Source organism: Prinia subflava, chromosome 26 (genome assembly GCF_021018805.1).
Source record: "Prinia subflava isolate CZ2003 ecotype Zambia chromosome 26, Cam_Psub_1.2, whole genome shotgun sequence".
Lineage (NCBI taxonomy): Eukaryota > Metazoa > Chordata > Aves > Passeriformes > Cisticolidae > Prinia > Prinia subflava.
The window spans coordinates 813,367-834,931 of record NC_086272.1 but is presented as its reverse complement, the minus strand read 5'-3'; the positions used below and the strand labels follow the sequence as shown (position 1 = coordinate 834,931).

At 53.2% G+C, this 21,565-nt stretch overlaps 2 protein-coding genes and 1 non-coding gene across 3 annotated transcripts in view; 1 reads left to right on the top strand and 2 right to left on the bottom strand.

Moving 5' to 3' along the window:
* Positions 1-1,112: 1,112 nt before the first annotated feature.
* Positions 1,113-1,196, bottom strand: LOC134562253 (small nucleolar RNA SNORD45). Its single transcript, XR_010083123.1, has one exon. It is a non-coding gene; the product is annotated as a small nucleolar RNA SNORD45 (small nucleolar RNA).
* A 5,502-nt stretch (positions 1,197-6,698) lies between these two features.
* Positions 6,699-21,565, bottom strand: part of LOC134562071 (zinc finger protein 239-like) — a 118,926-nt gene continuing 104,059 nt past the window's right edge. Inside the window, exons 2-3 of the mRNA XM_063419527.1 lie at positions 9,105-9,186; positions 6,699-8,919 (exon numbers count right to left, since the gene is read on the bottom strand). Coding sequence (XP_063275597.1) covers positions 8,087-8,919; positions 9,105-9,159 — 888 coding nt within the window. The 5' untranslated portion in view covers positions 9,160-9,186 and the 3' untranslated portion in view covers positions 6,699-8,086. The remainder of the gene's footprint in view (positions 8,920-9,104; positions 9,187-21,565) is intronic.
* Positions 11,018-15,364, top strand: LOC134562057 (zinc finger protein 239-like). The gene is made up of 2 exons (XM_063419518.1): positions 11,018-11,446; positions 11,632-15,364. The coding sequence occupies exons 1-2, from the start codon at positions 11,272-11,274 to the stop codon at positions 12,462-12,464; spliced, it is 1,008 nt and encodes a 335-aa protein (XP_063275588.1). The 5' UTR covers positions 11,018-11,271; the 3' UTR covers positions 12,465-15,364.

Sequence of the window (21,565 nt, the reverse complement as noted above, 5' to 3'; positions counted from 1 at the left end):
GGTTTTTTCCTTCTTTTTTCCTGTCATAGAATTGTTCATTTTTCTTTTTTTGTTTTCTTTTTAATATACTTAAAAGGGTGAGATGTTGCCATGAATTTTCCTGGTTTGCTGAGCGTTCATATTAAAGGAGAAACGTGCAGTTTCTCACGCTGGTGAATTGTAAACACAGGACCATGTTTTGTAAATATTGGCAATGTTATGAATACTTTCTCCAAGACAAGGGGAGGTTGAATGACAGCCTCCTGGACCAATGTGACAGGAGAGGTGGCGATACCCTTCTCCAATCCATGGTCACCTTGCCACAGATATATAATGGAAAAATAAACTAAGGGCAGGGTCTTCTGCCCTGCTGCTCTGATGCACCCAGATCTGTGTCCCCAGTCTGTGTTCCTGGTTGGGCCTCCACGGTGATAGGTGACACCCTGTGCTGTGCATTCCCAGCTCCCCAGCAGTGGGTGACACCCTGTGCTGTGCATTCCCAGCTCCCCAGCAGTGGGTGACACCCTGTGCTGTGCATTCCCAGCTCCCCAGGAAGCTGCAGACAAGGTTTATGGGGAAGCCACTTCTGTTGGGTCATGGGGTGCAGGAGGGATGCCCCGGTTTACCAAATGCCTGAGAGGAGCCTGGCAGCAGCTGGATCCAAGGGCAGCCCCAGGCAGGATCAGGCGCTGTGTCTGGATCCCAGCTCTGGGCTGCTGGAATGTCCTGGGTTGAGGCGCAGACCTGCGAGAAGCACAAAACATTGCAGGCTCAGGGCCAGGCTGAGCAGAGGTGCAGTTCCCTCCTGCACACTCACTGCCACCTGCAGCTGCAGCAGCCCCGCTGCACACGGGGAACCTGCCCAGCTCTGCAGCACACGGGGCTCAGGGACAGCCCCGAGCCAACATTCCCACATGCACCTGGCCACCAACTCCCAAAGCAGGCAACTGGGGCCACCTGAGAGCCCCTCATGGCCACAAACCCCACGCCTCGGCCACAGCTGCACCTGCCCCGTCTGGCAATGGGGCACAGCCCAACCGGGGCCCCCTCTCCTCCAGCCGCCTCAAACTCGGCCATGGGGACTCGAACCCAGCCTGGGAAAAGCTCCGCTGCCGCAGGGATCGGCGGCTTGCCGGGCCTCAGAGGAATTCTAGAGCTAAAGCGGTGAGAGACATCAGCTGGGCTCAGATAATACATGCCAGCGCTCATCCCGGGCCCGGCAAGCGCCTCCTCCTCCTCCTCGTGCCCGTCCCCGTCCGGCGCGGCGCTCCCAGCCCCGAGCCGCTGTTCCCAGCGCGGTTCGCTCCCTCCGGCTGCAGCTGGGCCCCGGGGCGCAGCCCTTGGCACGGCGCTGGAGCCAGCGGGACAAAACCCCCCCGGGGCCGCCCCGGCACGGCCCTTCCCGCGGCCCCGGCTCGGCGGCACCGCCATCGGCCTGAGCGGCCTCCCTGGGCCGCCCGGCCCGGCCCGGCCGCTCCGCCCTGGGCCGCGCCGTTCCGGCCTGGCCGCGCTCGGGGCAGCGCCTGCGGCACCGCGCCCTTGGAGCGGCCCCTGCCACAGCCCCGGCACCGCCACCCTCGGGGGCTCTGCCCGGGGGCTCCGTGCCCGGGGGTTCCCTGCCCGGGGGGCTCCGTGCCCGCGGCTCCCGCCGCTCCCCGCCCGGGGCCCCTGCCGGCAACGAGACGCCCCGCGACCCTCCCGGGATCCCGTCCTGTCCCCGGGATCCCCTCCCGTCCCCGGGATCCCCTCCCGTCCCCGGGATCCTCTCCCGTCCCCGGGATCCCCTCCCGTCCCCGGGATCCTCTCCCGTCCCCGGGATCCTCTCCCGTCCCCAGGATCCCCTCCTGTCCCCGGGATCCTCTCCCGTCCCCGGGATCCCCTCCCGTCCCCGGGATCCCCTCCCGTCCCCGAGATCCCCACCCGTCCCCGGGATCCCCACCCGTCCCCGGGATCCCCTCCCGTCCCCGGGATCCCCACCCGGCCCCGGGATCCCCACCTGTCCCCGGGATCCCCTCCTGGCCCCGGGATCCCCACCTGTCCCCGGGATCCCCTCCTGGCCCCGGGATCCCCACCTGTCCCCGGGCCCGTCCCGCACCACGCGGCCGCTCCCGCCGCCGGTTCCGCTCCCAGGGCCATCCTCCCGCAGGAGGAGCTGCCGCCGGGATCCGCCCGCCTCCGCCTCCGCCTCCCTCCTCCCCAGCCCGTCCCATCGCTCCTCCCTCGCCCTCCATCCCTGCAGGGTGGCCCCTTCCACAGCCCCGCCATCGGCACCTGCGGGGGCTGTGCCCGCTGGGGCCGTACCCGAGCGCTCCGGGAAATGTTTCCTTCTCAGCTTTTTCTCAGCCCTGCAGCTCTCCAGGCAGGGGGGATCCCCTTGGGGCAGCACCAAGGCTTTTCCACCTGCCTCCCTCACCTCGCCCTGGTCTCCCTGCTGTCCCCAAACCATCGGGAAAAGCTTTCCAGCCCTCTCATTCCGATATTAAAGGCAGGCCTAGCTTTGTTTTGGCGCTGGGATCACACAGCCCCAGCTATTTCACACACCAGCTCCTCTCTGTGTCACTAATACAAATCCATCCCTTTCCCCAAACTCACACGGATTTGCTGAACGTTCCCACAACTTCATGTACATATTTAATGACTTCTGAGAACTCATTTACATCAGAGGAAGGGATCTCCCAAGGGTCTCTGGGGGTTGTTTGGAGAACATCCCATTCGTCAAATGATCCTGTTATGCTCATGAGCCTCCTAAACCCAGTTTGTCCCCTTTGAAGGCGTCCCAGCTCCGGGATGTGGCCAAGACACACCTTTGCCCCAGCACTGCTCAGAGCCCAGGCTGTATTTTCATGGCTCAGACACCACTTGCACAAGGAGATGGCTGAAGGCAGGAGTGAGCACTGGCTGGGAAAGTTCAGGGAATTCACAGCTCTAAAAGCTGTTTGTCAGCGTTCCAGATGTTCCCAGCGTTTGTTGGAGATTGCCCCAGCTCTGTGCTGGTTTTCTCCCTGGAGCCCCAGCGCCGGTGGCCAACATGCCTGGATGTGGGTCAGCTCCGTGCCTGGCGGTGCCTCCAGCACTGAGCGCCCTCAGGGGCAGCCTGAGGAGCTGGGAATGCCAGGCCAGGTGGGAGAAGCTGATGCTGCCCGGTGTGTGCACAGGAATGAGGCCGTGTCTCCTTGCAGGGCATTTGCAGGGCAAGGCCCAGCTCAGCCCACACTGCCATGCCCAAACCCAGCCCATTTCCTGCACGCTTTTCCACAGGATCAGTTCATTCCCGTTCCCATTGCCCCATCCCTCTCCTTTCCTGCCAGCACATACGTAGCCTCCCTCACACACCGTCATTACCACGGACCCGTAACAAGGAATTCTGGCTCAAGGCATGAGAAATAAGGATTCACTTTAGTCTTTCTTGAGATCTGGCTGTTGGAAGGCTCCAAACCTACAGTGTTTCCTGTGGATCTTGGGAACTGGGGCCCTGGAGCCTAAGTGCCACAGCCAGCTGGGCCCTTCCACAGGAGGAAAAGTCAGGGGTTTTTAAGTTCCCTGAGGCTGATCCAGTTGCCATCACCCAAGCCCCAGGAATAATCAAAGCGAGTGGATCAGTGCCATTAAAAACATGGAAAGAGCCCAAATCCGACCGTCAGGTTTGCTCATCCAGGTTTGCTGGGGAAGGGTTTTGTCTCCTTGGCTGCTGAAAGCCAAAGGGAGATTTGGAAAGAGCGCTAAGATCCCTGTGGGGTTTAGGGATGTTTGGGATGATCAGTCAGTGGGATGAGCTCAGGGCATGGATGGGGTCCCAGAGCCTGTGCTGGGTCAGGCACAAGAACAGGAGTTGGATGGAAAAGGGGTTTTCCCATGTTCTTCTGATGGAGAAATGCAGCACAATCCCTTTCCCTGGAATAGCAGGCCTGGAGCTGGTGCATCCCTCAGGCCTTGTACCTGCCCAGGTGCTCACGGGCAATGATCACTCACTGGATCTGTGCTGTGCCCTGGTAGATCTGCAGGGAAAACCAGAGACAGGTGAGCCAGCAGCTGGGAAAGGTGTTTGACCAGAGTCTGCACACCTGTGACCCCTCCCTGAGCCAAGCCACGGGGCAGGAAGAGGCAAAGCTTGGAAAAATTAGTGTGACAATGACCCATAAGAGGCAATAAGCACATCCAGGTGTGTGTTCAGTGCAGGAGGGATCCAGGGATCCCCCAGGCAGAGCCCAGGGTGACTCCAGGACAGCAGAATTTGGGGATTTTAGTATTTCAGCTCCCACTCCTGCCTGAAGCTGCTTTGGCAAATCACTCCCATACCTGCAAATCCACTTTCTCTGAAGTCACAAAATCAGGATAATATTCCCTGTGGTCAGTATGGTGCATTAATTCGTGTTCTTATCGCAGAATCACAGAATAATGAGGTTGGAAGAGACCTCTAAGATCATCAAGTCCAACCTATGCCTTAACACCTCAACTAGACTATAGCACTAAGTGCCATGTCCAGTCTTTTTTTAAACACATCCAGAGATGGTGACTCCACCACCTCCCTGGGAAGAAAATTCCAGTGCTTTATTATTCTTTCAGTGAAAAATTTTTTCCTAATATGTAACCTGTACCTTTCCTGATGTAGCTTGAGACTGTGTCCCCTTGTTCTGTCAGTTGCTGCCTGGTGGAATGGATATTATGGATTATAGTATGTTAAATCATAAACACAAACTGTAAATATGTCATGTGAAATGTAACCTTAGTTCCAGCCAGCCACGGAATTGACAAATTCCAAGGCAGGCAACACCCAGAAACCACCTTTTAGGAGGAGACAATGAAATGTTGGGAACCTGGGGCACCGTCATTGGCATCAGAAACGAGGAACATTAAAATAAGCAATCAGTTCTTCCTCCCAAAGGCAGCAGAGTCATCAGAGCTCCACCATCTCGCTGATCACTGGAGGAGAACATCTGTCCATTCAAAATTTCGGCTCCCATTCCCTCACGGGAGGACCCAAATTGACACTTCTCCCTCCCATAGGAGACCCCATTCAGCAGACCAGTGACGCCGATAAATTCGAATAACTATTCCAGGGAAACAAAGAACTGTGGGGAAATCTTATGCCAGGGGCAAAATAAAGTGTATAAAACCTGGACCCCAGGTGGGGCCAATTCATGAACACTGGGGGACTGCAGTGCGACAGAGGCTGCTTTCCGTTCACCCTTTGACGATCCCGGGTTATCGTCACCGTAACTCCGCTTGCTGGTTTTACTGAAATTCTGTAATTTGACTTTTTTAATAAATCAAATTATATTCCAATTGGCACAGTTAATTGGCATTTATATGATATGATAGGATATGATGAAATGATATATGTTATATTACATTGTGTTATGTTATAGATTATATTACATTATGTTATATATCATATGTATCATTATCATATCATATATCAACAAGGGAATAAAAATAGGTATAATTTGCACCATATTTAAAACATATGATAATAATCACATGCTAATACATAAATGCAGAACCCAATGTTATTTTTATAAAATAATGTCATTTTTAACAGGTGGAAGTGGGGAGCACTGGGTGCTGCGGCTCTGCCCAGCAGCTGTGGAGCCCGAGCCAGAGGAATTTCCTGTTTCTTTTCCTCTCTGATACTTCTTTCCTAATTTTCTACCTCACATTCCTTGTACCATGTGAGAAACATAGCACACTCCTCTGAAAATTTTTAAGAGTTTTAATAAAGCAGTCTTATAAAAGTCTGCAGTCTTTTATACCGTTGCAGGTGTATTATTTCCTCAAATGATTGAGCAGATTTAGTTTGAGCTGGTTGACCACAATTTAATTCAGATTTTCTGCAACCTTGCACACTTCAAGAGTTGAACACATCGGAGGTCTAGGGTGGTCCTCTGATGCCACTTTAAGGGGATTTGCTATTTCTCCTTTTATGCTCTTCTGCTCTCCGTTTATGCTATCTTGGACATATATATTGCAATAATAATTATATCTTAAAATTCACCTTTTGCAAGCCCAATTACATCTTGTGAAAGCCTCTCTTCCCCTTTTACACTGCTCAGTGTTTACCAATTTTATCCTACTACAAAGTGGTTAAAAAAATAACATAACTATTTACAAGCAATTACAATTTTATAATTAAAGCAAATAAATTATAGTGAAATCCAACTATTACAAGATTGTTTATTCAATTATTCAATAAAATAAATCTGCAATAAAATCCATAGGCTGTATTGCTATGGTCTTATTTGCACCTCACTGGGGTAGAGGCGTCTCTCCCTCCTGGCACTGCAGCACACGGGCAGGGGCCCTTCCCACTGCAATGGTTCTGGGATTCTGTCAGGGACTCACTTTCCTTTTCTTCTTCCCTCTGCTTGGAGCTGGCAATGGGCTGGAAAATGTCCAGCAAACCAACCTTTGCTGTCTGCTTTGTCAGCCTACACAGCTTCAGCACCTTGTCACCTGCCCCTTGGGCACAGCTGCCCTGGGCAGCAGGGCAGAACCGGCACCCTGGGAGCCTTGGGAATTCCCCTCTGGGATCCACGGCACACGCTGGGATGATCTGGAATTTCAGTTTCATGACACAGCACCCCACGTCCCTCCCAAGAGACCTCAGTTCACTCAAACCCACCGTGCCCCACATTCCCTGGAAGTTCACCCCATGTCCCCACCCATGTCCATGTGCCCTGATGTCCCCACCCATGCCCGTATCCCCACCATGCCCCCAATCTTGGCTCTCCATGTCCCCACCCGTGTCCATGTCACACTCATGTCTCCATCCATGTCCATGTCACCATCCATGGCCACATCCCCTTGGGGTCCTGTTGCATCCAGGTGCCCACAGGGGGCCAGGAAGATGTGCAGACCACCAGCCAGCTCTCTTCCTGTCTTGGTTTGACAGACAGGAATCTGCTAGGGAAGGGCAGGACCTCCCTAGGGGTGGGGAATTCAAATCCTCTCCCTCCAAACGATGATGATGTAGAAAATGAAGGGGGGCATTCAGGCAGAAGGATGGGGCCAGGAAGAACAGTTCTTCACTGGTATGTATGACAAAGCAAACAAACAACAACTACAGCATTAATAATAAACAGAACCAGGAATCTCGAGGGCTTTCTTTCACAAAGCCCGGGGCAGTTTGATCCAAGTGGCCCTGCAGGACTCCAAGAGACCAGGCTGGAAGGGTGGAAAGCCCCGGGCTGGTGGATGAGCTCAGAAGTTCTGTGCTGGTAGCTGGAGCGGCAGGGATGTCCCGGCAGAGCAGGGCAGGGCAGGGCAGGGCTAGAGAGTAGCAGAAAGCCTCAAAGCAGCCCCGAATAGGCTGTGATGGTGAGACGGCGGGCCCAGCAGGGCAGGGGGAGGCGAGCTCAGAATCCCTGGGCACAGGAGCACATGAGCAGATGATGGCAATTTCCCAGGGCAAGACGCAGTGATGACCGTGAGCTCTTCCCGCAGAGAGCACCAGCCCGACCATCCTCTCTCCCATGCCCAGAGCAAGAGCAAGCAGCTGCCCCCAGCTCTGTCCTTTACCTCCCCCAAAACTCCACTTATCTCCTCCCTCTGAGGGAAACTCCCAGAGACCCAAAAACAACAGGTGTAGCCCACTGCTGCCATCTCCTTTAGACACTTCTTTCTTTAAATCAAGCACACAGTTGTTAGTCTTCTAGCAATTTATGGGAAAAAAATTCTGTAAGTGAAAAAGAAACAAATGTAATCCCCAACACTTGCACACATGGATCACCAGGACTGTGGATCCCAAAGGCGCTGCCCAATGGGGCTCACTGGGGATCATCCAATGGGCTCCTCCAACGGGGGATGGAGTTGGAGCAGCGCACAAAGCTCTTCCCGCACGCAGGGCACTTGTAGGGCTTCCCTTCCTGCTGCCTCCATTGCTCTTGGGTCACGGCACAGCTCTGGGACAAGCTCTTCCCACACTCACAACACTGTTAGGGCCTCTCTCCGCTGTGCATCTGCCGGTGGACAAGCAGCTTGGAGTGCTGGATGAAGCTCTTCCCACATTCTGAGCACGTGTAGGGGCATTCCCCAGTGTGCACTGTCTGCTGCATGATCAGGTCAGAGCTGTCACAGAAGCTCTTCCCGCACTGCCCCCACACACAGGGGGTCACATCCCAGTGTGGATCATCTGGTGGCGTTTGACGTGGGAGCTCTTCATGAAGCCTTTTCCACATTCTCCACATTTATAGGGCCGTTCCCCAGTGTGGATCCTCCTGTGCCTGTATAAACTGGAGTTCTCAGTGAAGCTCTTCCCACACTCCCCACACTCATAGGGCCGTTCCCCAGTGTGGATCCTCTGGTGGCGGATCAGGCTGCAGCTGACACTAAAGCTCTTCCCACACTCCCCACACTCATAGGGCCGTTCCCCAGTGTGGATCCTCTTGTGGACGATCAGTCTGGAGCTCGTAGTGAAGCTCTTCCCACACTCCCCACACTCATAGGGCCGTTCCCCAGTGTGGATCCTCTTGTGGACGATCAGTCTGGAGCTCGTAGTGAAGCTCTTCCCACACTCCCCACACTCATAGGGCCGTTCCCCAGTGTGGACTCTCTGGTGGATCATCAGGTCAGAGGTGTCCCTGAAGCGCTTCCCACATTTCCCACACTCGTAGCGCCGTTCCCCAGTGTGGATCTTCTGGTGCTGGAGCAGGCTGCGGTTTGCACAGAAACTCTTACCACATTGCGAGCACTGGTGCAGCTTCTTGCCGTTGTGAAGCTGTTCACGCATCACCAGCTCAGAGCTCTGGCCACATCTCTGGCTGCCTTCCTGGCACAGGGTGGGTCCTTCCTCCTCGGAGCACCCTGGCATGGGTTTGGAGCCCCTCCTCGGGCGGGATCTCCGCGGCTTTTCCTCCCCGTTGCATTCCTGTGCCATGGAGCCGCTCAAAACAGCCTCTTCCACGAGGTTCTGCTGAGGGGATTTGTCCTCCCTGGCCTCCTTGTCTGGGGGAGGAAGGACAAGGACAGGATGGGATTTGCCTCCGTGCCAGAGGGAAGGGCAAGGAGATCCCCCCAGTGCATCCCCGGCAGGACGGCGTCGGCAGCGGGGTTGTCCTGCAGCCGGGGCCAGGCTGGGCTGGGAGATGGAGCAGGAGAGAGGGGCAAAGGGGCACTGACTTCCTCCTCACCTGCCTGGGGTTCCCGGGACAACTTCCTCCTCCTCACAGCCTTCTCTTCCTCCATCCAGCCAAAGTCTGGCACTGGGAATTCCTGGTTTGTGGGAAAGACATTCTGTGAATGCATTGGCTTTGAAGGTCCTGCTGTCCAAATCATCTCCAGAAGTCACCGCATGTCTGGTGTCCATAAAATCCTCCAAAAAATCAAGGAGTCCAAAAACACTGTCCCAGGGCTTCCCTGTTTCCAGTGTCCTTCCTTTGGGGTTATGGCGGTCCCTCTTCTCAGAGCTGCTGGGGGGCCCGTGGGTCCTGGGGATCCCCCCTCTCCCGGACCCTGCTTCGGCTCGCTCAGGGGGTTTTGGGGCTGCCGGGGCTCATCCTGCCCTGATTCTGACTCGGCTCCCAGCTGTCCCAGGGTCCCCTTCCTCAGCATTCCCCCACTCCAGCCACTCAGCGCTTCTTCCCCCACTCCCCGACAACACTTTCACGCTCGGGGGGCCCGGACCCCCCTCATCTCCAGCCTCCACCACCCCTCCACAAACACTCCACTCTGCAATCTGCGAGTTCCAAATCCCACATTCCTTCCCCTCCCACACCCCACACCCCCCCAAAAATTAAAAGCCAAAATCCCCCAACCGTACCGGGGACCCCGGGATAGATTTGGGGCGAGCTTCCCCTCCCCGTCACCTGCGGGCTGCCGGGCAATGCGATGCGGTCGTGCCCAGCGGAGCTGCGGCCTCAGCGGGCTCGCCGTGGAACACCGACCCTCTCCCGCTGCCCCTCCTCTCGGTGCTCGTCGTGTTGCTGCTCCTCCCCTTCGTCTCTCCCTCCTCTTCCTCCTGCCCCTCCTCCGCCCCCAGCCCGGGCCCCCCTTTCCCGCCCGCTCTGCCCCGCGGCCGCCGCAGCGCCGCTGTTGGGTAGGGGGGAGCCCCCGGGAGCCCCCGGGGATGGGCGGGGGGCTCGGGGCTCCCCCCAGGGCAGACCCGGCCGTGCCGTCCCCCTGCCCCCCGAGCCCAAACTCCGCTCCCGGGGTGCCTGGCTGCCAGGGGTGGCACAGGGGGGTGGAAGTGGGGAGCGCTGGGCGCTGCGGGGGCAGCTGCAAGCCAGAGGTGTTTCCCATTGCTTTTTCTCTTTGACACCGCTTTCCTATTTCTCTACCACACACTTCTTGTTCAATGAGAGAAACGAAGCACACTCCTCTTAAACTGTTAAGCATTTTAATAAATGATAATAAGGGTGCACACTGTCCCCAAGCCCCCTACCCATCCCTGGCGGGGTCTCCCCACCCAAACGCCGGTGCTGCAGCGGCCGCGGTCCGGGGAAATGGGGGGAAGGGGGGTCGTGCTGGTGGTGGAGGAGGAGGAGGAGGAAGAGGAGGGAGAAAGGAGGAGGAGGAGCCGGAACAGGAAAAGAGCGACGGAGTTCGACGAGCGGCCTGCAGAGCCCACCGCACCTCCGGCCCCCGCAGCATTGCCGGTGACCAGGGAGAGGGAGCTCACCCCAAATCTCTCCGGGGGTCCCCGAGAGGTTTGGGGGTTTTTTTTGGAATGGAGTTAGGAGCTAAGAGATTCCAGAATCGCGCCGCAAATATCTTTGCATGTGCCTAGGAGGTTTTTTTTGGAGGAGGAGATGGGGATATTTTCAGATCTTGCAGGAGTGCAGAGCTGAGCCGTAGTTGCCCCTGGGGGGATTTTGGGGTCCCACGAAGCGATCGCGCGGTGCCGGCGGGGCGGGACGTTGGTTTTGGGGATCCCGGGACAGGCGGGGATGAAGGGCGGGAGGCCCAGAGGGGGGAGCGGGGCGATGGCAGAGCTGGGGCAGCTCCGGCAGCCTGGAGGGGTGGTGGAGGCTGGAGATGAGGGGGGTCCGGGCCCCCCGAGCGTGAAAGTGTTGTCGGGGAGTGGGGGAAGAAGCGCTGAATGGCTGGAGTGGGGGAATGCTGAGGAAGGGGACCCTGGGACAGCTGGGAGCCGAGTCAGAATCAGGGCAGGATGAGCCCTGGCAGCCGCAAAACCCCCTGAGCGAGCCGAAGCAGGGTCCGGGAGAGGGGGGATCCCCAGGACCCACGGGCCCCCAGCAGCTCTGAGAAGAGGGACCCCCATAACCCCAGAGTAAGGACACTGGAAACAGGGAAGCCCTGGGACAGTGTTTTTGGACTCCTCGATTTTTGGAGGATTTTATGGACACCAGACATGCGGTGACTTTTAGAGATGGACTTGGACAGCAGGAACTTCAAAGCCAATGCACTCACAGAATGTCTTTCCCACGCCAGGAATTCCCAGTGCCAGACTTTGGCTGGGTAGAGGAGGAGAAGGCTGTGAGGAAGAGGAGGATTCCTGCGCATCCCCAGGCAGGTGAGGAGGAAGTCAGTGCCCCTTTGCCCCTCTCTCCTGCTCCATCTCCCAGCCCAGCCTGGCCCCGGCTGCAGGACAACCCCACTGCCGACGCCGTCCTGCCGGGGATGCACTGGGGGGATCTCCTTGCCCTTCCCTCTGGCACGGAGGCAAATCCCATCCTGTCCTTGTCCTTCCTCCCCCAGACAAGGAGGCCAGGGAGGACAAATCCCCTCAGCAGAACCTCGTGGAAGAGGCTGTTTTGAGCGGCTCCATGGCACAGGAATGCAACGGGGAGGAAAAGCCGCGGAGATCCCGCCCGAGGAGGGGCTCCAAACCCATGCCAGGGTGCTCCAAGGAGGAAGGACCCACCCTGTGCCAGGAAGGCAGCCAGAGATGTGGCCAGAGCTCTGAGCTGGTGGTGCATGAACAGCTTCACAATGGCAAGAAGCTGCACCAGTGCTCAGAATGTGGGAAGAGTTTCTGTGCAAAGTCCAGCCTGGTCCGGCACCAGAAGATCCACACTGGGGAACGGCGCTGTGAGTGTGGGAAATGTGGGAAGCGCTTCAGAGACACCTCTCACCTGATGATCCACCTGAGAGTCCACACTGGGGAACGGCCCTATGAGTGTGGGGAGTGTGGGAAGAGCTTTGCTGACAGGTCCAGCCTGATCTCCCACAAGAGGATCCACACTGGGGAACGGCCCTATGAGTGTGGGGAGTGTGGGAAGAACTTCACTACCAGCGCTAGCCTGATCATCCACCAGAAGATCCACACTGGAAAACGGCGCTACGAGTGTGGGAAATGTGGGAAGCGCTTCAGAGACACCTCTGGCCTGATGATCCACCAGAGAGTCCACACTGGGGAACGGCCCTATGAGTGTGGGGAATGTGGGAAGAGCTTCACTGTCAGCTCCCACCTGATCCGCCACAAGAGGATCCACACTGGGGAACGGCCCTATGAGTGTGAGGAATGTGGGAAAGGCTTCACGAAGAGCTCCCACGTCAAAAGTCACCAGATGCTCCACACTGGAATCTGACCCTGTGTGTGGGGGCAGTGCGGGAAGAGCTTGCATGACAGCTCTGGCCTGATCATGCAGCAGACAGTGCACACTGGGGAATGCCTCTACACGTGCTCAGAATGTGGGAAGAGCTTCATCCAGCACTCCAAGCTGCTTGTCCACCGGCAGATGCACACTGGAGAGAGGCCCTAACAGTGTCCTGAGTGTGGGAAGAGCTTGTCCCAGAGCTGTGCTGTGACCCAAGAGCAATGGAGGCACCAGGAAGGGAAGCCCTACAAGTGCCCTGCGTGCGGGAAGAGCTTTGTGCACTGCTCCAACTCCATCCCCCGTTGGAGGAGCCCATTGGATGATCCCCAGTGGGCCCCATTGGGCAGAGCCTTGGGGATCCACGGTCCTGGTGATCCATGTGTGCAAGTGTTGGGGATTACATTTGTTTCTTTTTCACTTACAGAATTTTTTTCCCATAAGTTGCTAGAAGTCTAACGACTGTGTGCTTGATTTAAAGAAAGAAGTGTCTAAAGGAGATGGCAGCAGTGGGCTACACCTGTTGTTTTTGGGTCTCTGAGAGTTTCCCTCAGAGGGGGGAGATAAGTGGAGTTTTGGGGGAGGTAAAGGACAGAGCTGGGGGCAGCTGCTCTTGCTCTGGGCATGGGAGAGAGGATGGTCGGGCTGGTGCTCTCTGCGGGAAGAGCTCACGGTCATCACTGCATCTTGCCCTGGGAAATTGCCATCATCTGCTCATGTGCTCCTGTGCCCAGGGATTCTGAGCTCGCCTCCTCCTGCCCTGCTGGGCCCGCCGTCTCACCATCACAGCCTATTCGGGGCTGCTTTGAGGCTTTCTGCTACTCTGTAGCCCTGCCCTGCCCTGCCGGGACATCCCTGCCGCTCCAGCTACCAGCACAGAGCTTCTGAGCTCATCCACCAGCCCGGGGCTTTCCACCCTTCCAGCTTGGCCTCTCGGAGTCCTGCCGGGCCACCGGGATCAAACTGCCCCAGGCTTTGTGAAAGAAAGCCCTCGAGGTTCCTGGTTCTGTTTATTATTAATGCTGTAGTTGTTGTTTATTTGCTTTGTCATACCTACAGTTGGCCGGGGAATCAGCCAGAGTCAAGACAGCACTCAATATGAGTTAAAAATCTTGCTCGTTTATTCAGCTATTTGGCTTACATTTATACTGTGCTAAGCATATCATGCACCTAACTCTTAACATCATTGGTTAAACCATAGTGTTCACACGTCCTTGCAGTAGACATAATTGGTTCAGAAGCTCTGTCCACGAGGCTAAATGCTGCAAATCTTCCCTAACTTATGGTCAATGCATCCTGTCTAGCATCCTGTTACAGCTATTGTTCCAAGCTTTACTTCCTCCTTATCCCATCTAAGGAATGGTTCAAGGACGTTTCATCTTCTACTCATCCCTTAAGCTAAGAGCAGGATTGTGCACATGTCCCTGCTTTTCCAGCCATGCATCCACAACATAGCAGTGAAGAATTGTTCTTCCTGGCCCCATCCTTCTGCCTGAAAGCCCCCCTTCATTTTCTACATCATCATCGTTTGGAGGGAGAAGATTTGAATTCTCCACCCCTAGGGAGGTCCTGCCCCTCCCTAGCAGATTCCTGTCTGTCAAACCAAGACAGGAAGAGAGCTGGCTGGTGGTCTGCACATCTTCCTGGCCCCCTGTGGGCACCTGGATGCAACAGGACCCCAAGGGGATGTGGCCATGAATGGTGACATGGACATGGCTGGAGACATGGGGGTGACATGGACACGAGTGGGGACATGGAGAGCCAAGAATGGGGGCATGGTGGGGATACGGGCATGGGTGGGGACATCAGGGCACATGGACATGGGTAGGGACGTGGGGTGAACTTCCAGGGAATGTGGGGCATGGTGGGTTTGAGTGAACTGAGGTCTCTTGGGAGTGGTGTTGGGTGCTGTGTCATGAAACTGAAATTCCAGATCATCCCAGCGTGTGCCGTGGATGCCAGAGGGGAATTCCCAAGGCTCCCAGGGTGCCGGTTCTGCCCTGCTGCCCAGGGGAGCTGTGCCCAAGGGGCAGGTGACAAGGTCCTGAAGCTGTGTAGGCTGACAAAGCAGACAGCAAAGGTTGGTTTGCTGGACATTTTCCAGCCCATTGCCAGCTCCAAGCAGAGGGAAGAAGAAAAGGAAAGTGAGTCCCTGACAGAATCCCAGAACCATTGCAGTGGGAAGGGCCCCTGGCCGTGGGCTGCAGTGCCAGGAGGGAGAGACGCCTCTACCCCAGTGAGGTGCAAATGAGACCATAGCAGCAGAGCCTATGGATTTTTTTGCAGATTTATTTTATTGAATAATTGAATAAACAATCTTGTAGTAGTTGGATTTCACTATAATTTATTTGCTTTAATTGCAAAATTGTAATTGCTTGTAAATAAATATGGTGCCTTCTAAAGTGCTTTGAAGTAGGAGAAATTTGTAAGTTCTTGTGATCAATGTAAAAGGGGAAGCAAGGCTTTCACAAGAGTAAGTGGGCTTGCAAAGGATGTATTTTAAGATATTATTGCAATATATATGTCCAAGATAGCAGAAACGGAGAGCAGAAGAGCATAAAAGGAGAAATAGTAAAACCCCTTAAAGTGGCATCAGAAGACCACCCTGGACCTCCAACGTGTTCAACTCCTGAAGTGTGCAAGGTTGCAGAAAATCTGAATTAAGATTGTGGTCAACGAGCTCAAACTAAATCTGCTCAATCACTTGAGGAAATAATACATCTGCAACAGTATAAAAGACTGCAGACTGCAGAAGTGGGTGTGTACTGGCTATGCCAGGCACCTGTGTCTTTTGCTTTCTGTTTTATCCCTTATTATCCTTTATTAAAATGCTTAGAATTTTTCAGAGGAGTGTGCTTCATTTGTCACAGTGAACAGGAAATGTGACGTAGAGAAATAGGAAAGAGGTGTCGGAGAGGAAAAGAAATAGAAATTCCTCTGGCTGCGACTGCACAGCTGCTGGGCAGACCCACAGAGCCCAGTGCTCCCCACTTCCACCTATTAAAAATGACATTATTTTATAAAAGTAATATTGGGTTCTGCATTTATGTATTAGCTTTTGCATGTTATTATTGATCGTAAGTATTTAAATATGGTACAAATTGTAACTCTTTTGAACTGATTGTTAGTACAGTATAATCTATCAGTTTTAGTAGGAACTGTATTGCTTACAGAAATAGTAGTGTAATAAATATCATGTCTGTGTATTGCTTATAGAAATAACGGTGTGATGAACAGATTGTACTCTAGACCTTAGCAAAACAGAAGCTGTGCAAAGGCTTTTGTGTGAGTAGGAAGAAGAGTGTGAGGCCATGCACTGCCTGCCCTGCCCAAGGGATAACAGTGACACAAGACAGAGCACCGGAGGAGACTGGGGGAGAGCTCGTTAACTCCTGTGATCAGAAAAGTGTGAAACACCAAGGATGAAATCACGGGAAGGAATCAAATTGATTCACTTGATCTCAGGATGTCACACAGGTGAGTCAGGATGGGAAACCTGAACACGAAGAGTCCCTGACATATCCAAGGCTCTGGGGAATGTTTAAACAGTGTATAAGCTAATGGATATGGATGTAACCCCAGCAATATAACAGTATATGGAGAACATGATTTTAAGGGGTTTTTTGTGCCATTTGTCAAATGTCCCCCAGAACTGGAAATACTGCCCTTCTTTTGCCCTGTTGTTAAACTTAAAATATTCTAAAGAGTGAACTCTGTTTTTCACAAGGAGCAGTGAAACCCCTTTGGAACAAACTTTTTTTGTTTCTGCTGCCCCTCCGGCACCAGGAACCCACCCGGGAGCAGCCTGGGACCCATCTGGGAACCCTCCTGCAGATATTCCCAGGAACTGCCCCAGGAACTCCTCCAGCAGCCACACAGGAATGAGAGGAAAGATGTGTGCTAATGTCTTTACATCGATGTCTTTACAAAATAATTTGACAGGTGAAGGTTATGGGTGTTAAGGTCTTTGGAACCTTAATGTCTCCACTGACTTTGGGCAGCAGGTTCAGTTGAAGAGCCCAGACAGAAGCAGACAAGGGTCTGCACCAGCCTGGACTGCTGAACTTTGGGGTAAAAGGACAGGTTCAAGGGGGAATTTGTGGTGGGTGGCTCAGGAAGGCTGTACCTTCCTCCAGACAATGGGAAAAGGAAGAGGGCAACGTGCTGCTGGCAGTTTAGGATAAAAGGAGGCTGCGTCCTCTGACACCTGGAGAATGAAAAACCCCACGAGCTTGTGCCCTGGTGGGCTCTCTCCCTTTATTCAAATAAATTTGAGGACTCCTCTGTGTCCTTTTTGAACACAAACCTCTGGCGTTTGTAGATTTTCCTGACAAGGTCTACCCAGAAATCCAGGAAACATGAAGAAACTCCATGGTTAGCACACTTTAAAATGACACCAAACTTGATGAGGTTTTCCAGGTTCAGCACAGACTTTCTGTTCAGCACCATCAGAGCACAAGGCAGAGCTCCTCGGGCTACTGGGACCAGCAACACTGGAACTGCAGAGCCCAGGGGGAACCCCCAGTCCAGGGGTGCTTGTGCAGAGGGACTTGGGGTGCCCTGAAGGCCTCAGGAAGGGTCCCCAGTGGAGCAGTGCTGGAAGCAGTGGAGCATTCAGAGTGGAGAAGGGGCTGTGGTTGTAAGAGGCTGTTCACCATCATGGTCCCAGAGCAGAAATGAGTGAAAACCAGCGAGAGGGGAGTCTCCCTTGCTGGGAGCTGCCAGATCCAGAAAGGGCAAACTCAGTGGAAGAAGTTCCATTTCCTTTGTCCTCTTTTCTGCACCAGCTCTTCTGACGGTGTGAGCCAGAGAAGAGCTGAGGTGCCAACCCCGGGGATTTCTGTTAGGCTTGAGCAAATCTCACCCGGGTCATGTTGTCGGGGCTCTGCGGGGCACTGACAGGGACATCCTGGGGCACGCGGGGGTGTGTGAGCACAGGGCTCTGGGGCGTGCTGGAGGGCACCAGGGACATCTCAAGGGGACAGGAGGGCAAAGGGGGCCTGGAGGTCCTTCGGGAGCACCTGTGTGCCCAGCAGTGAGCTGTCCCCATGCCCCTCAGGGACACCCAGAGCCTCTGTGCCCAGGCAGTGGTCACTGGGGAGGTTCCATGTAAACAATCGCTGGGAGCTGTGCTGGGGACAGGGGCTGTGTCACACTGGGGACAGGGGCTGTGTCACAGAGGAGCCCTTTGTGACACCCCACTGCAGCCCCTGTGCTCAGTGTCCAGCAGGACAGGACAGGAACACAGAGCTGGTGAGGAGTCTCTGCTCAAAAGCTTGAGACCTTCCCTGCTTCCTCAGCATCCCCCTGGTGCTGAGGTTTTTCCCCAAAGATTCCCATTTCCCCCTTCTCCACTTCCAGCCCTTTTATTTCTTCTGCAGGATACAGAAGAAATAAAGCCCCCAAGGTGCAGCCCCTGCAGATGGGTGAGTGAGGGGCCCTGGTGGTTTTGTAGCTACAGGGCTCAGTACAAATGCCAGAGATCAGTGTGGTGTGAACTCCCCACATCTGTGAATAATAAGTCATGTTCCATTTAATGCTTCCTTGGTGTGGGAAACAGAAAAAGCAGAAAGTCTTCATAGCAGTGCAGATGCAGGCATAAATTTAAAAAGATACAAGAATGAGGACATAGAACAATAAGACTGTCCTTTTTGTGCTGAGTAGAGTAAGGCCTTAGCAAGTAGAAAAGTATGTTAAGTAAGATAATAGAAAAGTTTAACAATGACGCTTTCTTATAGGTCCCCAAAACAACTTTTACAAATATGAAAAAGAAATTTATTATAATCAGAGTTAATATAAGGTATTATAATATATATCATATAGTTATTTACTATAAGTTATAGTTATTATAAACAGTTTATTGCAATCACAATTTATAATCAGAGCCAAAAGAAGATTATTACCCTTAGCAAGTCAGGATTTTACAATTACCTATTTACACTTAAAAAAAGGGGGATTCCAGTAAAAGATTGACCAATACCTATACATTCTGACCCTTTAACCAAAAAGCAGCTTAATAATAAACCAAAGTTACTAATGAGAACAATCCCGTGAGTAACTAAGACATTTAAACCAAATAACTTCCCAAAACAATATCCAAACCCCAAGAATTTGAAATTCTTAGTTCTCTAACAATAGATTTCTGCCTTACGTTTTCAGCTAGTAATTAGCAAGAAAGCAGTTCCTCAATATACTCCCCATTACTTTGCATATAGAAACTCAAGTTTTTATTATAATTATTCACTGTTGGAGTAATCTTTCCAGAGCTGACCAATATCCACAACAATTACCAACTAATGCCACATCCATTACAATCAGTAATATGCTGACAAATGTCAGCAGTATTACACATACCACCCTACAAAATAAAGCAGCAATTAATTTTGTTTTACTAGCACCTAAACATACTTGTAAAGAATTTAAAGAATTATGCTATATAAACCTATCTAACCATTCCAAATCCATCCACAAAAACATACAAAAGCTAAAAGATTTAACAAACCAGAGAAGACAATGAGTCATAGTTAGACAATTTGTTTGAAAGATAGAACTTTAGACCTTAATTAAAAGAATGTTGTACAATAAGTTTACATATATATTAGTTATTTTAATAGTAGTATTAGTAGTAGTACCTTATATACTTCAGGGTGTACAACAGATAATAAACAAAACCATCAAAGAAACCTTTATCATCCAAAAAACAAATGTGAGAAATAAAGTTATGAAGAATTCTCAAAATCTTACCAAAAGTCAGTCTTGTACAGTTGCCTACTAACTCCACAGTAGTGTAGACAAATGTTGGAGCCCATGTTTCCATGGATTCTCCACAGAGAGAGAAAAGTACAGGCGTTGAATTCAAGCCTTTAGAGAAATTAGAATATATTAAGCCACATGTACATAAAGTAGAGGTTTAAGCTTTAATTTTAAGAAAATACACTCCAAGTGCTGTCCTAGGGTGACTTTATGATGCTGGTATCCCCAACAGTCTGTTCTGTTTGTGCTGTATATTGAGTTCTGTGCCTTTAATGCTGGCTCTGAGAGCAAAGCAGGGAAAGAAGCGCCAAGTTTGTTTTGAGAACAGCTCTCCTCCTTCGTGCCGAAACCCAGGAAGAAAAATCCCTCGGGAATCGGGGTTTTCGCCTGGACAGAAGCAGCGGCTAGGGCAGGAAAGAGAACCTGACCCTAGCGGACGGGAAGCCGTCGGACCAGCCAATGGACGCCATGGCGAAGGTCGTGAGTATGATTTATAAACAGTGGGGAATTAAGTGCAAGCTCAGGGATTTTCACCTTGCTATTGCAAGATTATTAGAGATTGGGGTGATTGAACGCCCAGTAGAAATATTACATTCGGAGGTGGGGGGGAGATGCACGGTCACGCTAGCCGAGGATACGAAATCCTCGGGCAGCGGCAGAAGTCTCAAAGCGTGGGGAAAGGTCAAGCGAGCCCTACGCAAGGCGCTTGAGGAACAGGAGTTCTGGAGCGCCGCATGCGTGTGTTTGCTAGCTACCCCCAAGCTGGGGATAGGAGCCACAATGCAAACAGCGTCTGAACGCGATTTGTCCGAGGGTGGGGATCCACAGGAGCCAGACGCATTTCCCCGCTCCCTGATCCTGAGCCCAAACCCCCCGGTGCCGTCAGAAAACCCCCGGGCCCCCCCGCCGAACTCTTCGGGTCCCCCCTTGTCCGCGGAACCTTCCTGAAAATCCGCGGGTTCCCCATCCGTCTCTTCACCGCCAGCCAGCGTTTTGGGGCTTGAGGCGTGGCAGCACGCACGGGTTTTTTGGGAGGAATTGGCGGGTGAAGCCAGAGATGCCGAAAACGCGGCGCGAGAAGACACGCGGGTAGCACCCCCGCCATACGCGTTTGAAAATGGCGCTGGCCGAAGGGAGGGGCAGGGCCGGAGCCACACAAAACGGCACTGGAGCCCGGAATTGCACTGGCATTCAGCTTCTGACTCTCAGTCGGACACCACCAGCGGCAGCAGTTCGGGAGAGCTGTCGGACACTGATTGGGACTCAGAAACAGAAAGAATGGAGCTAACATGGTTTAGAGCGAAACCTAATAAAACCCTAAGCCACTCCGAAAGGGGTTTACAATGCGAGCCGGCCCAGTTCACTGACTGGGGAAAGATAAAAATAGCTTGCGCCAAATGGGCACCGGCGGCTGCAGTGAAAGCCTTCCCGGTAAGGGTTACCGGACCGGAGGGTAACCAGCAAAGAACATATACGCCGGTAAACCCCAAAGATGTACAGACAATTGTAAAAGCGATCTCAGAGAAAGGCATGAATTCAGCCATGGTTTCCACTCTCGTGGATGGCCTTTTTGGCAACTATGATTGTGGCAGTGTGTTAATTTAATCAGTTTTACTTTATATATTTTTGTACTTGTCTGGTTCTATGTACCCTACCTCCCCTAATTAATATTCCTTTGTCTAACTCACATGATTTCTGTCTGCACCTGCACCTGTTACGCAACATTCGGCTAAGTGTCTGTTATTTTTCCCGCCTTTGTAAACTCCCTCCTACTCTCTCCTGATTAGTCCAAGTTATGTTCTTCTACCCCTGGGTCCCCTAGCAACTGGGCCTGGTTGGCTAGCGATGGTTGACCACCTTTGCCCCCCCCCCCCCAGCTACTCCTTGACAAAAACCCATTGCACCCTCCTCCCCCTGGACAATCCCGGGCTGAGGAGGTGTTTCTAATAAACCCTCTGTTCGTCCAGAATTGTCTCCTCCTTTCGTTCCACTGCCTGTTGTATCTCCATTGCTCACTAGAGCCCTTTTAGGGAAAGAACCCACAGGAGTCAGCTCTGCTTGCGCTGCTTGCAGACTGACCCTTGCCGACGCCTGTCGCTGTGTCTGGGCTAGTTGGTGACAGAGTCCGTCGACTCTTAGTGAGCACCGCGACAGTGTTTCGGCGCCCACCGTGCGGCCCTAAAAAGGGGCTCTTAGCACCTCTAAGGACCCCACGGAGAGGATTGGTGGACATCAGCGAAGAGCTGAGCCCATCTGATATAATCCCTGGACGTCGTGCCGCCTCAGGTCCGAGCAGCCTCTGCGGAGGAGCGCTCCCCAGGGAGGGGAGGGTAGCCGTCTCC

Bases quoted from the DNA above. Each gene is read 5' to 3' on its own strand.
- LOC134562057 (XM_063419518.1), top strand. From the start codon at position 11,272: ATGGACACCAGACATGCGGTGACTTTTAGAGATGGACTTGGACAGCAG. The intron at 11,447-11,631 runs GTGAGGAGGAAG...TTCCTCCCCCAG, and splicing joins TCCTGCGCATCCCCAGGCAG to ACAAGGAGGCCAGGGAGGAC.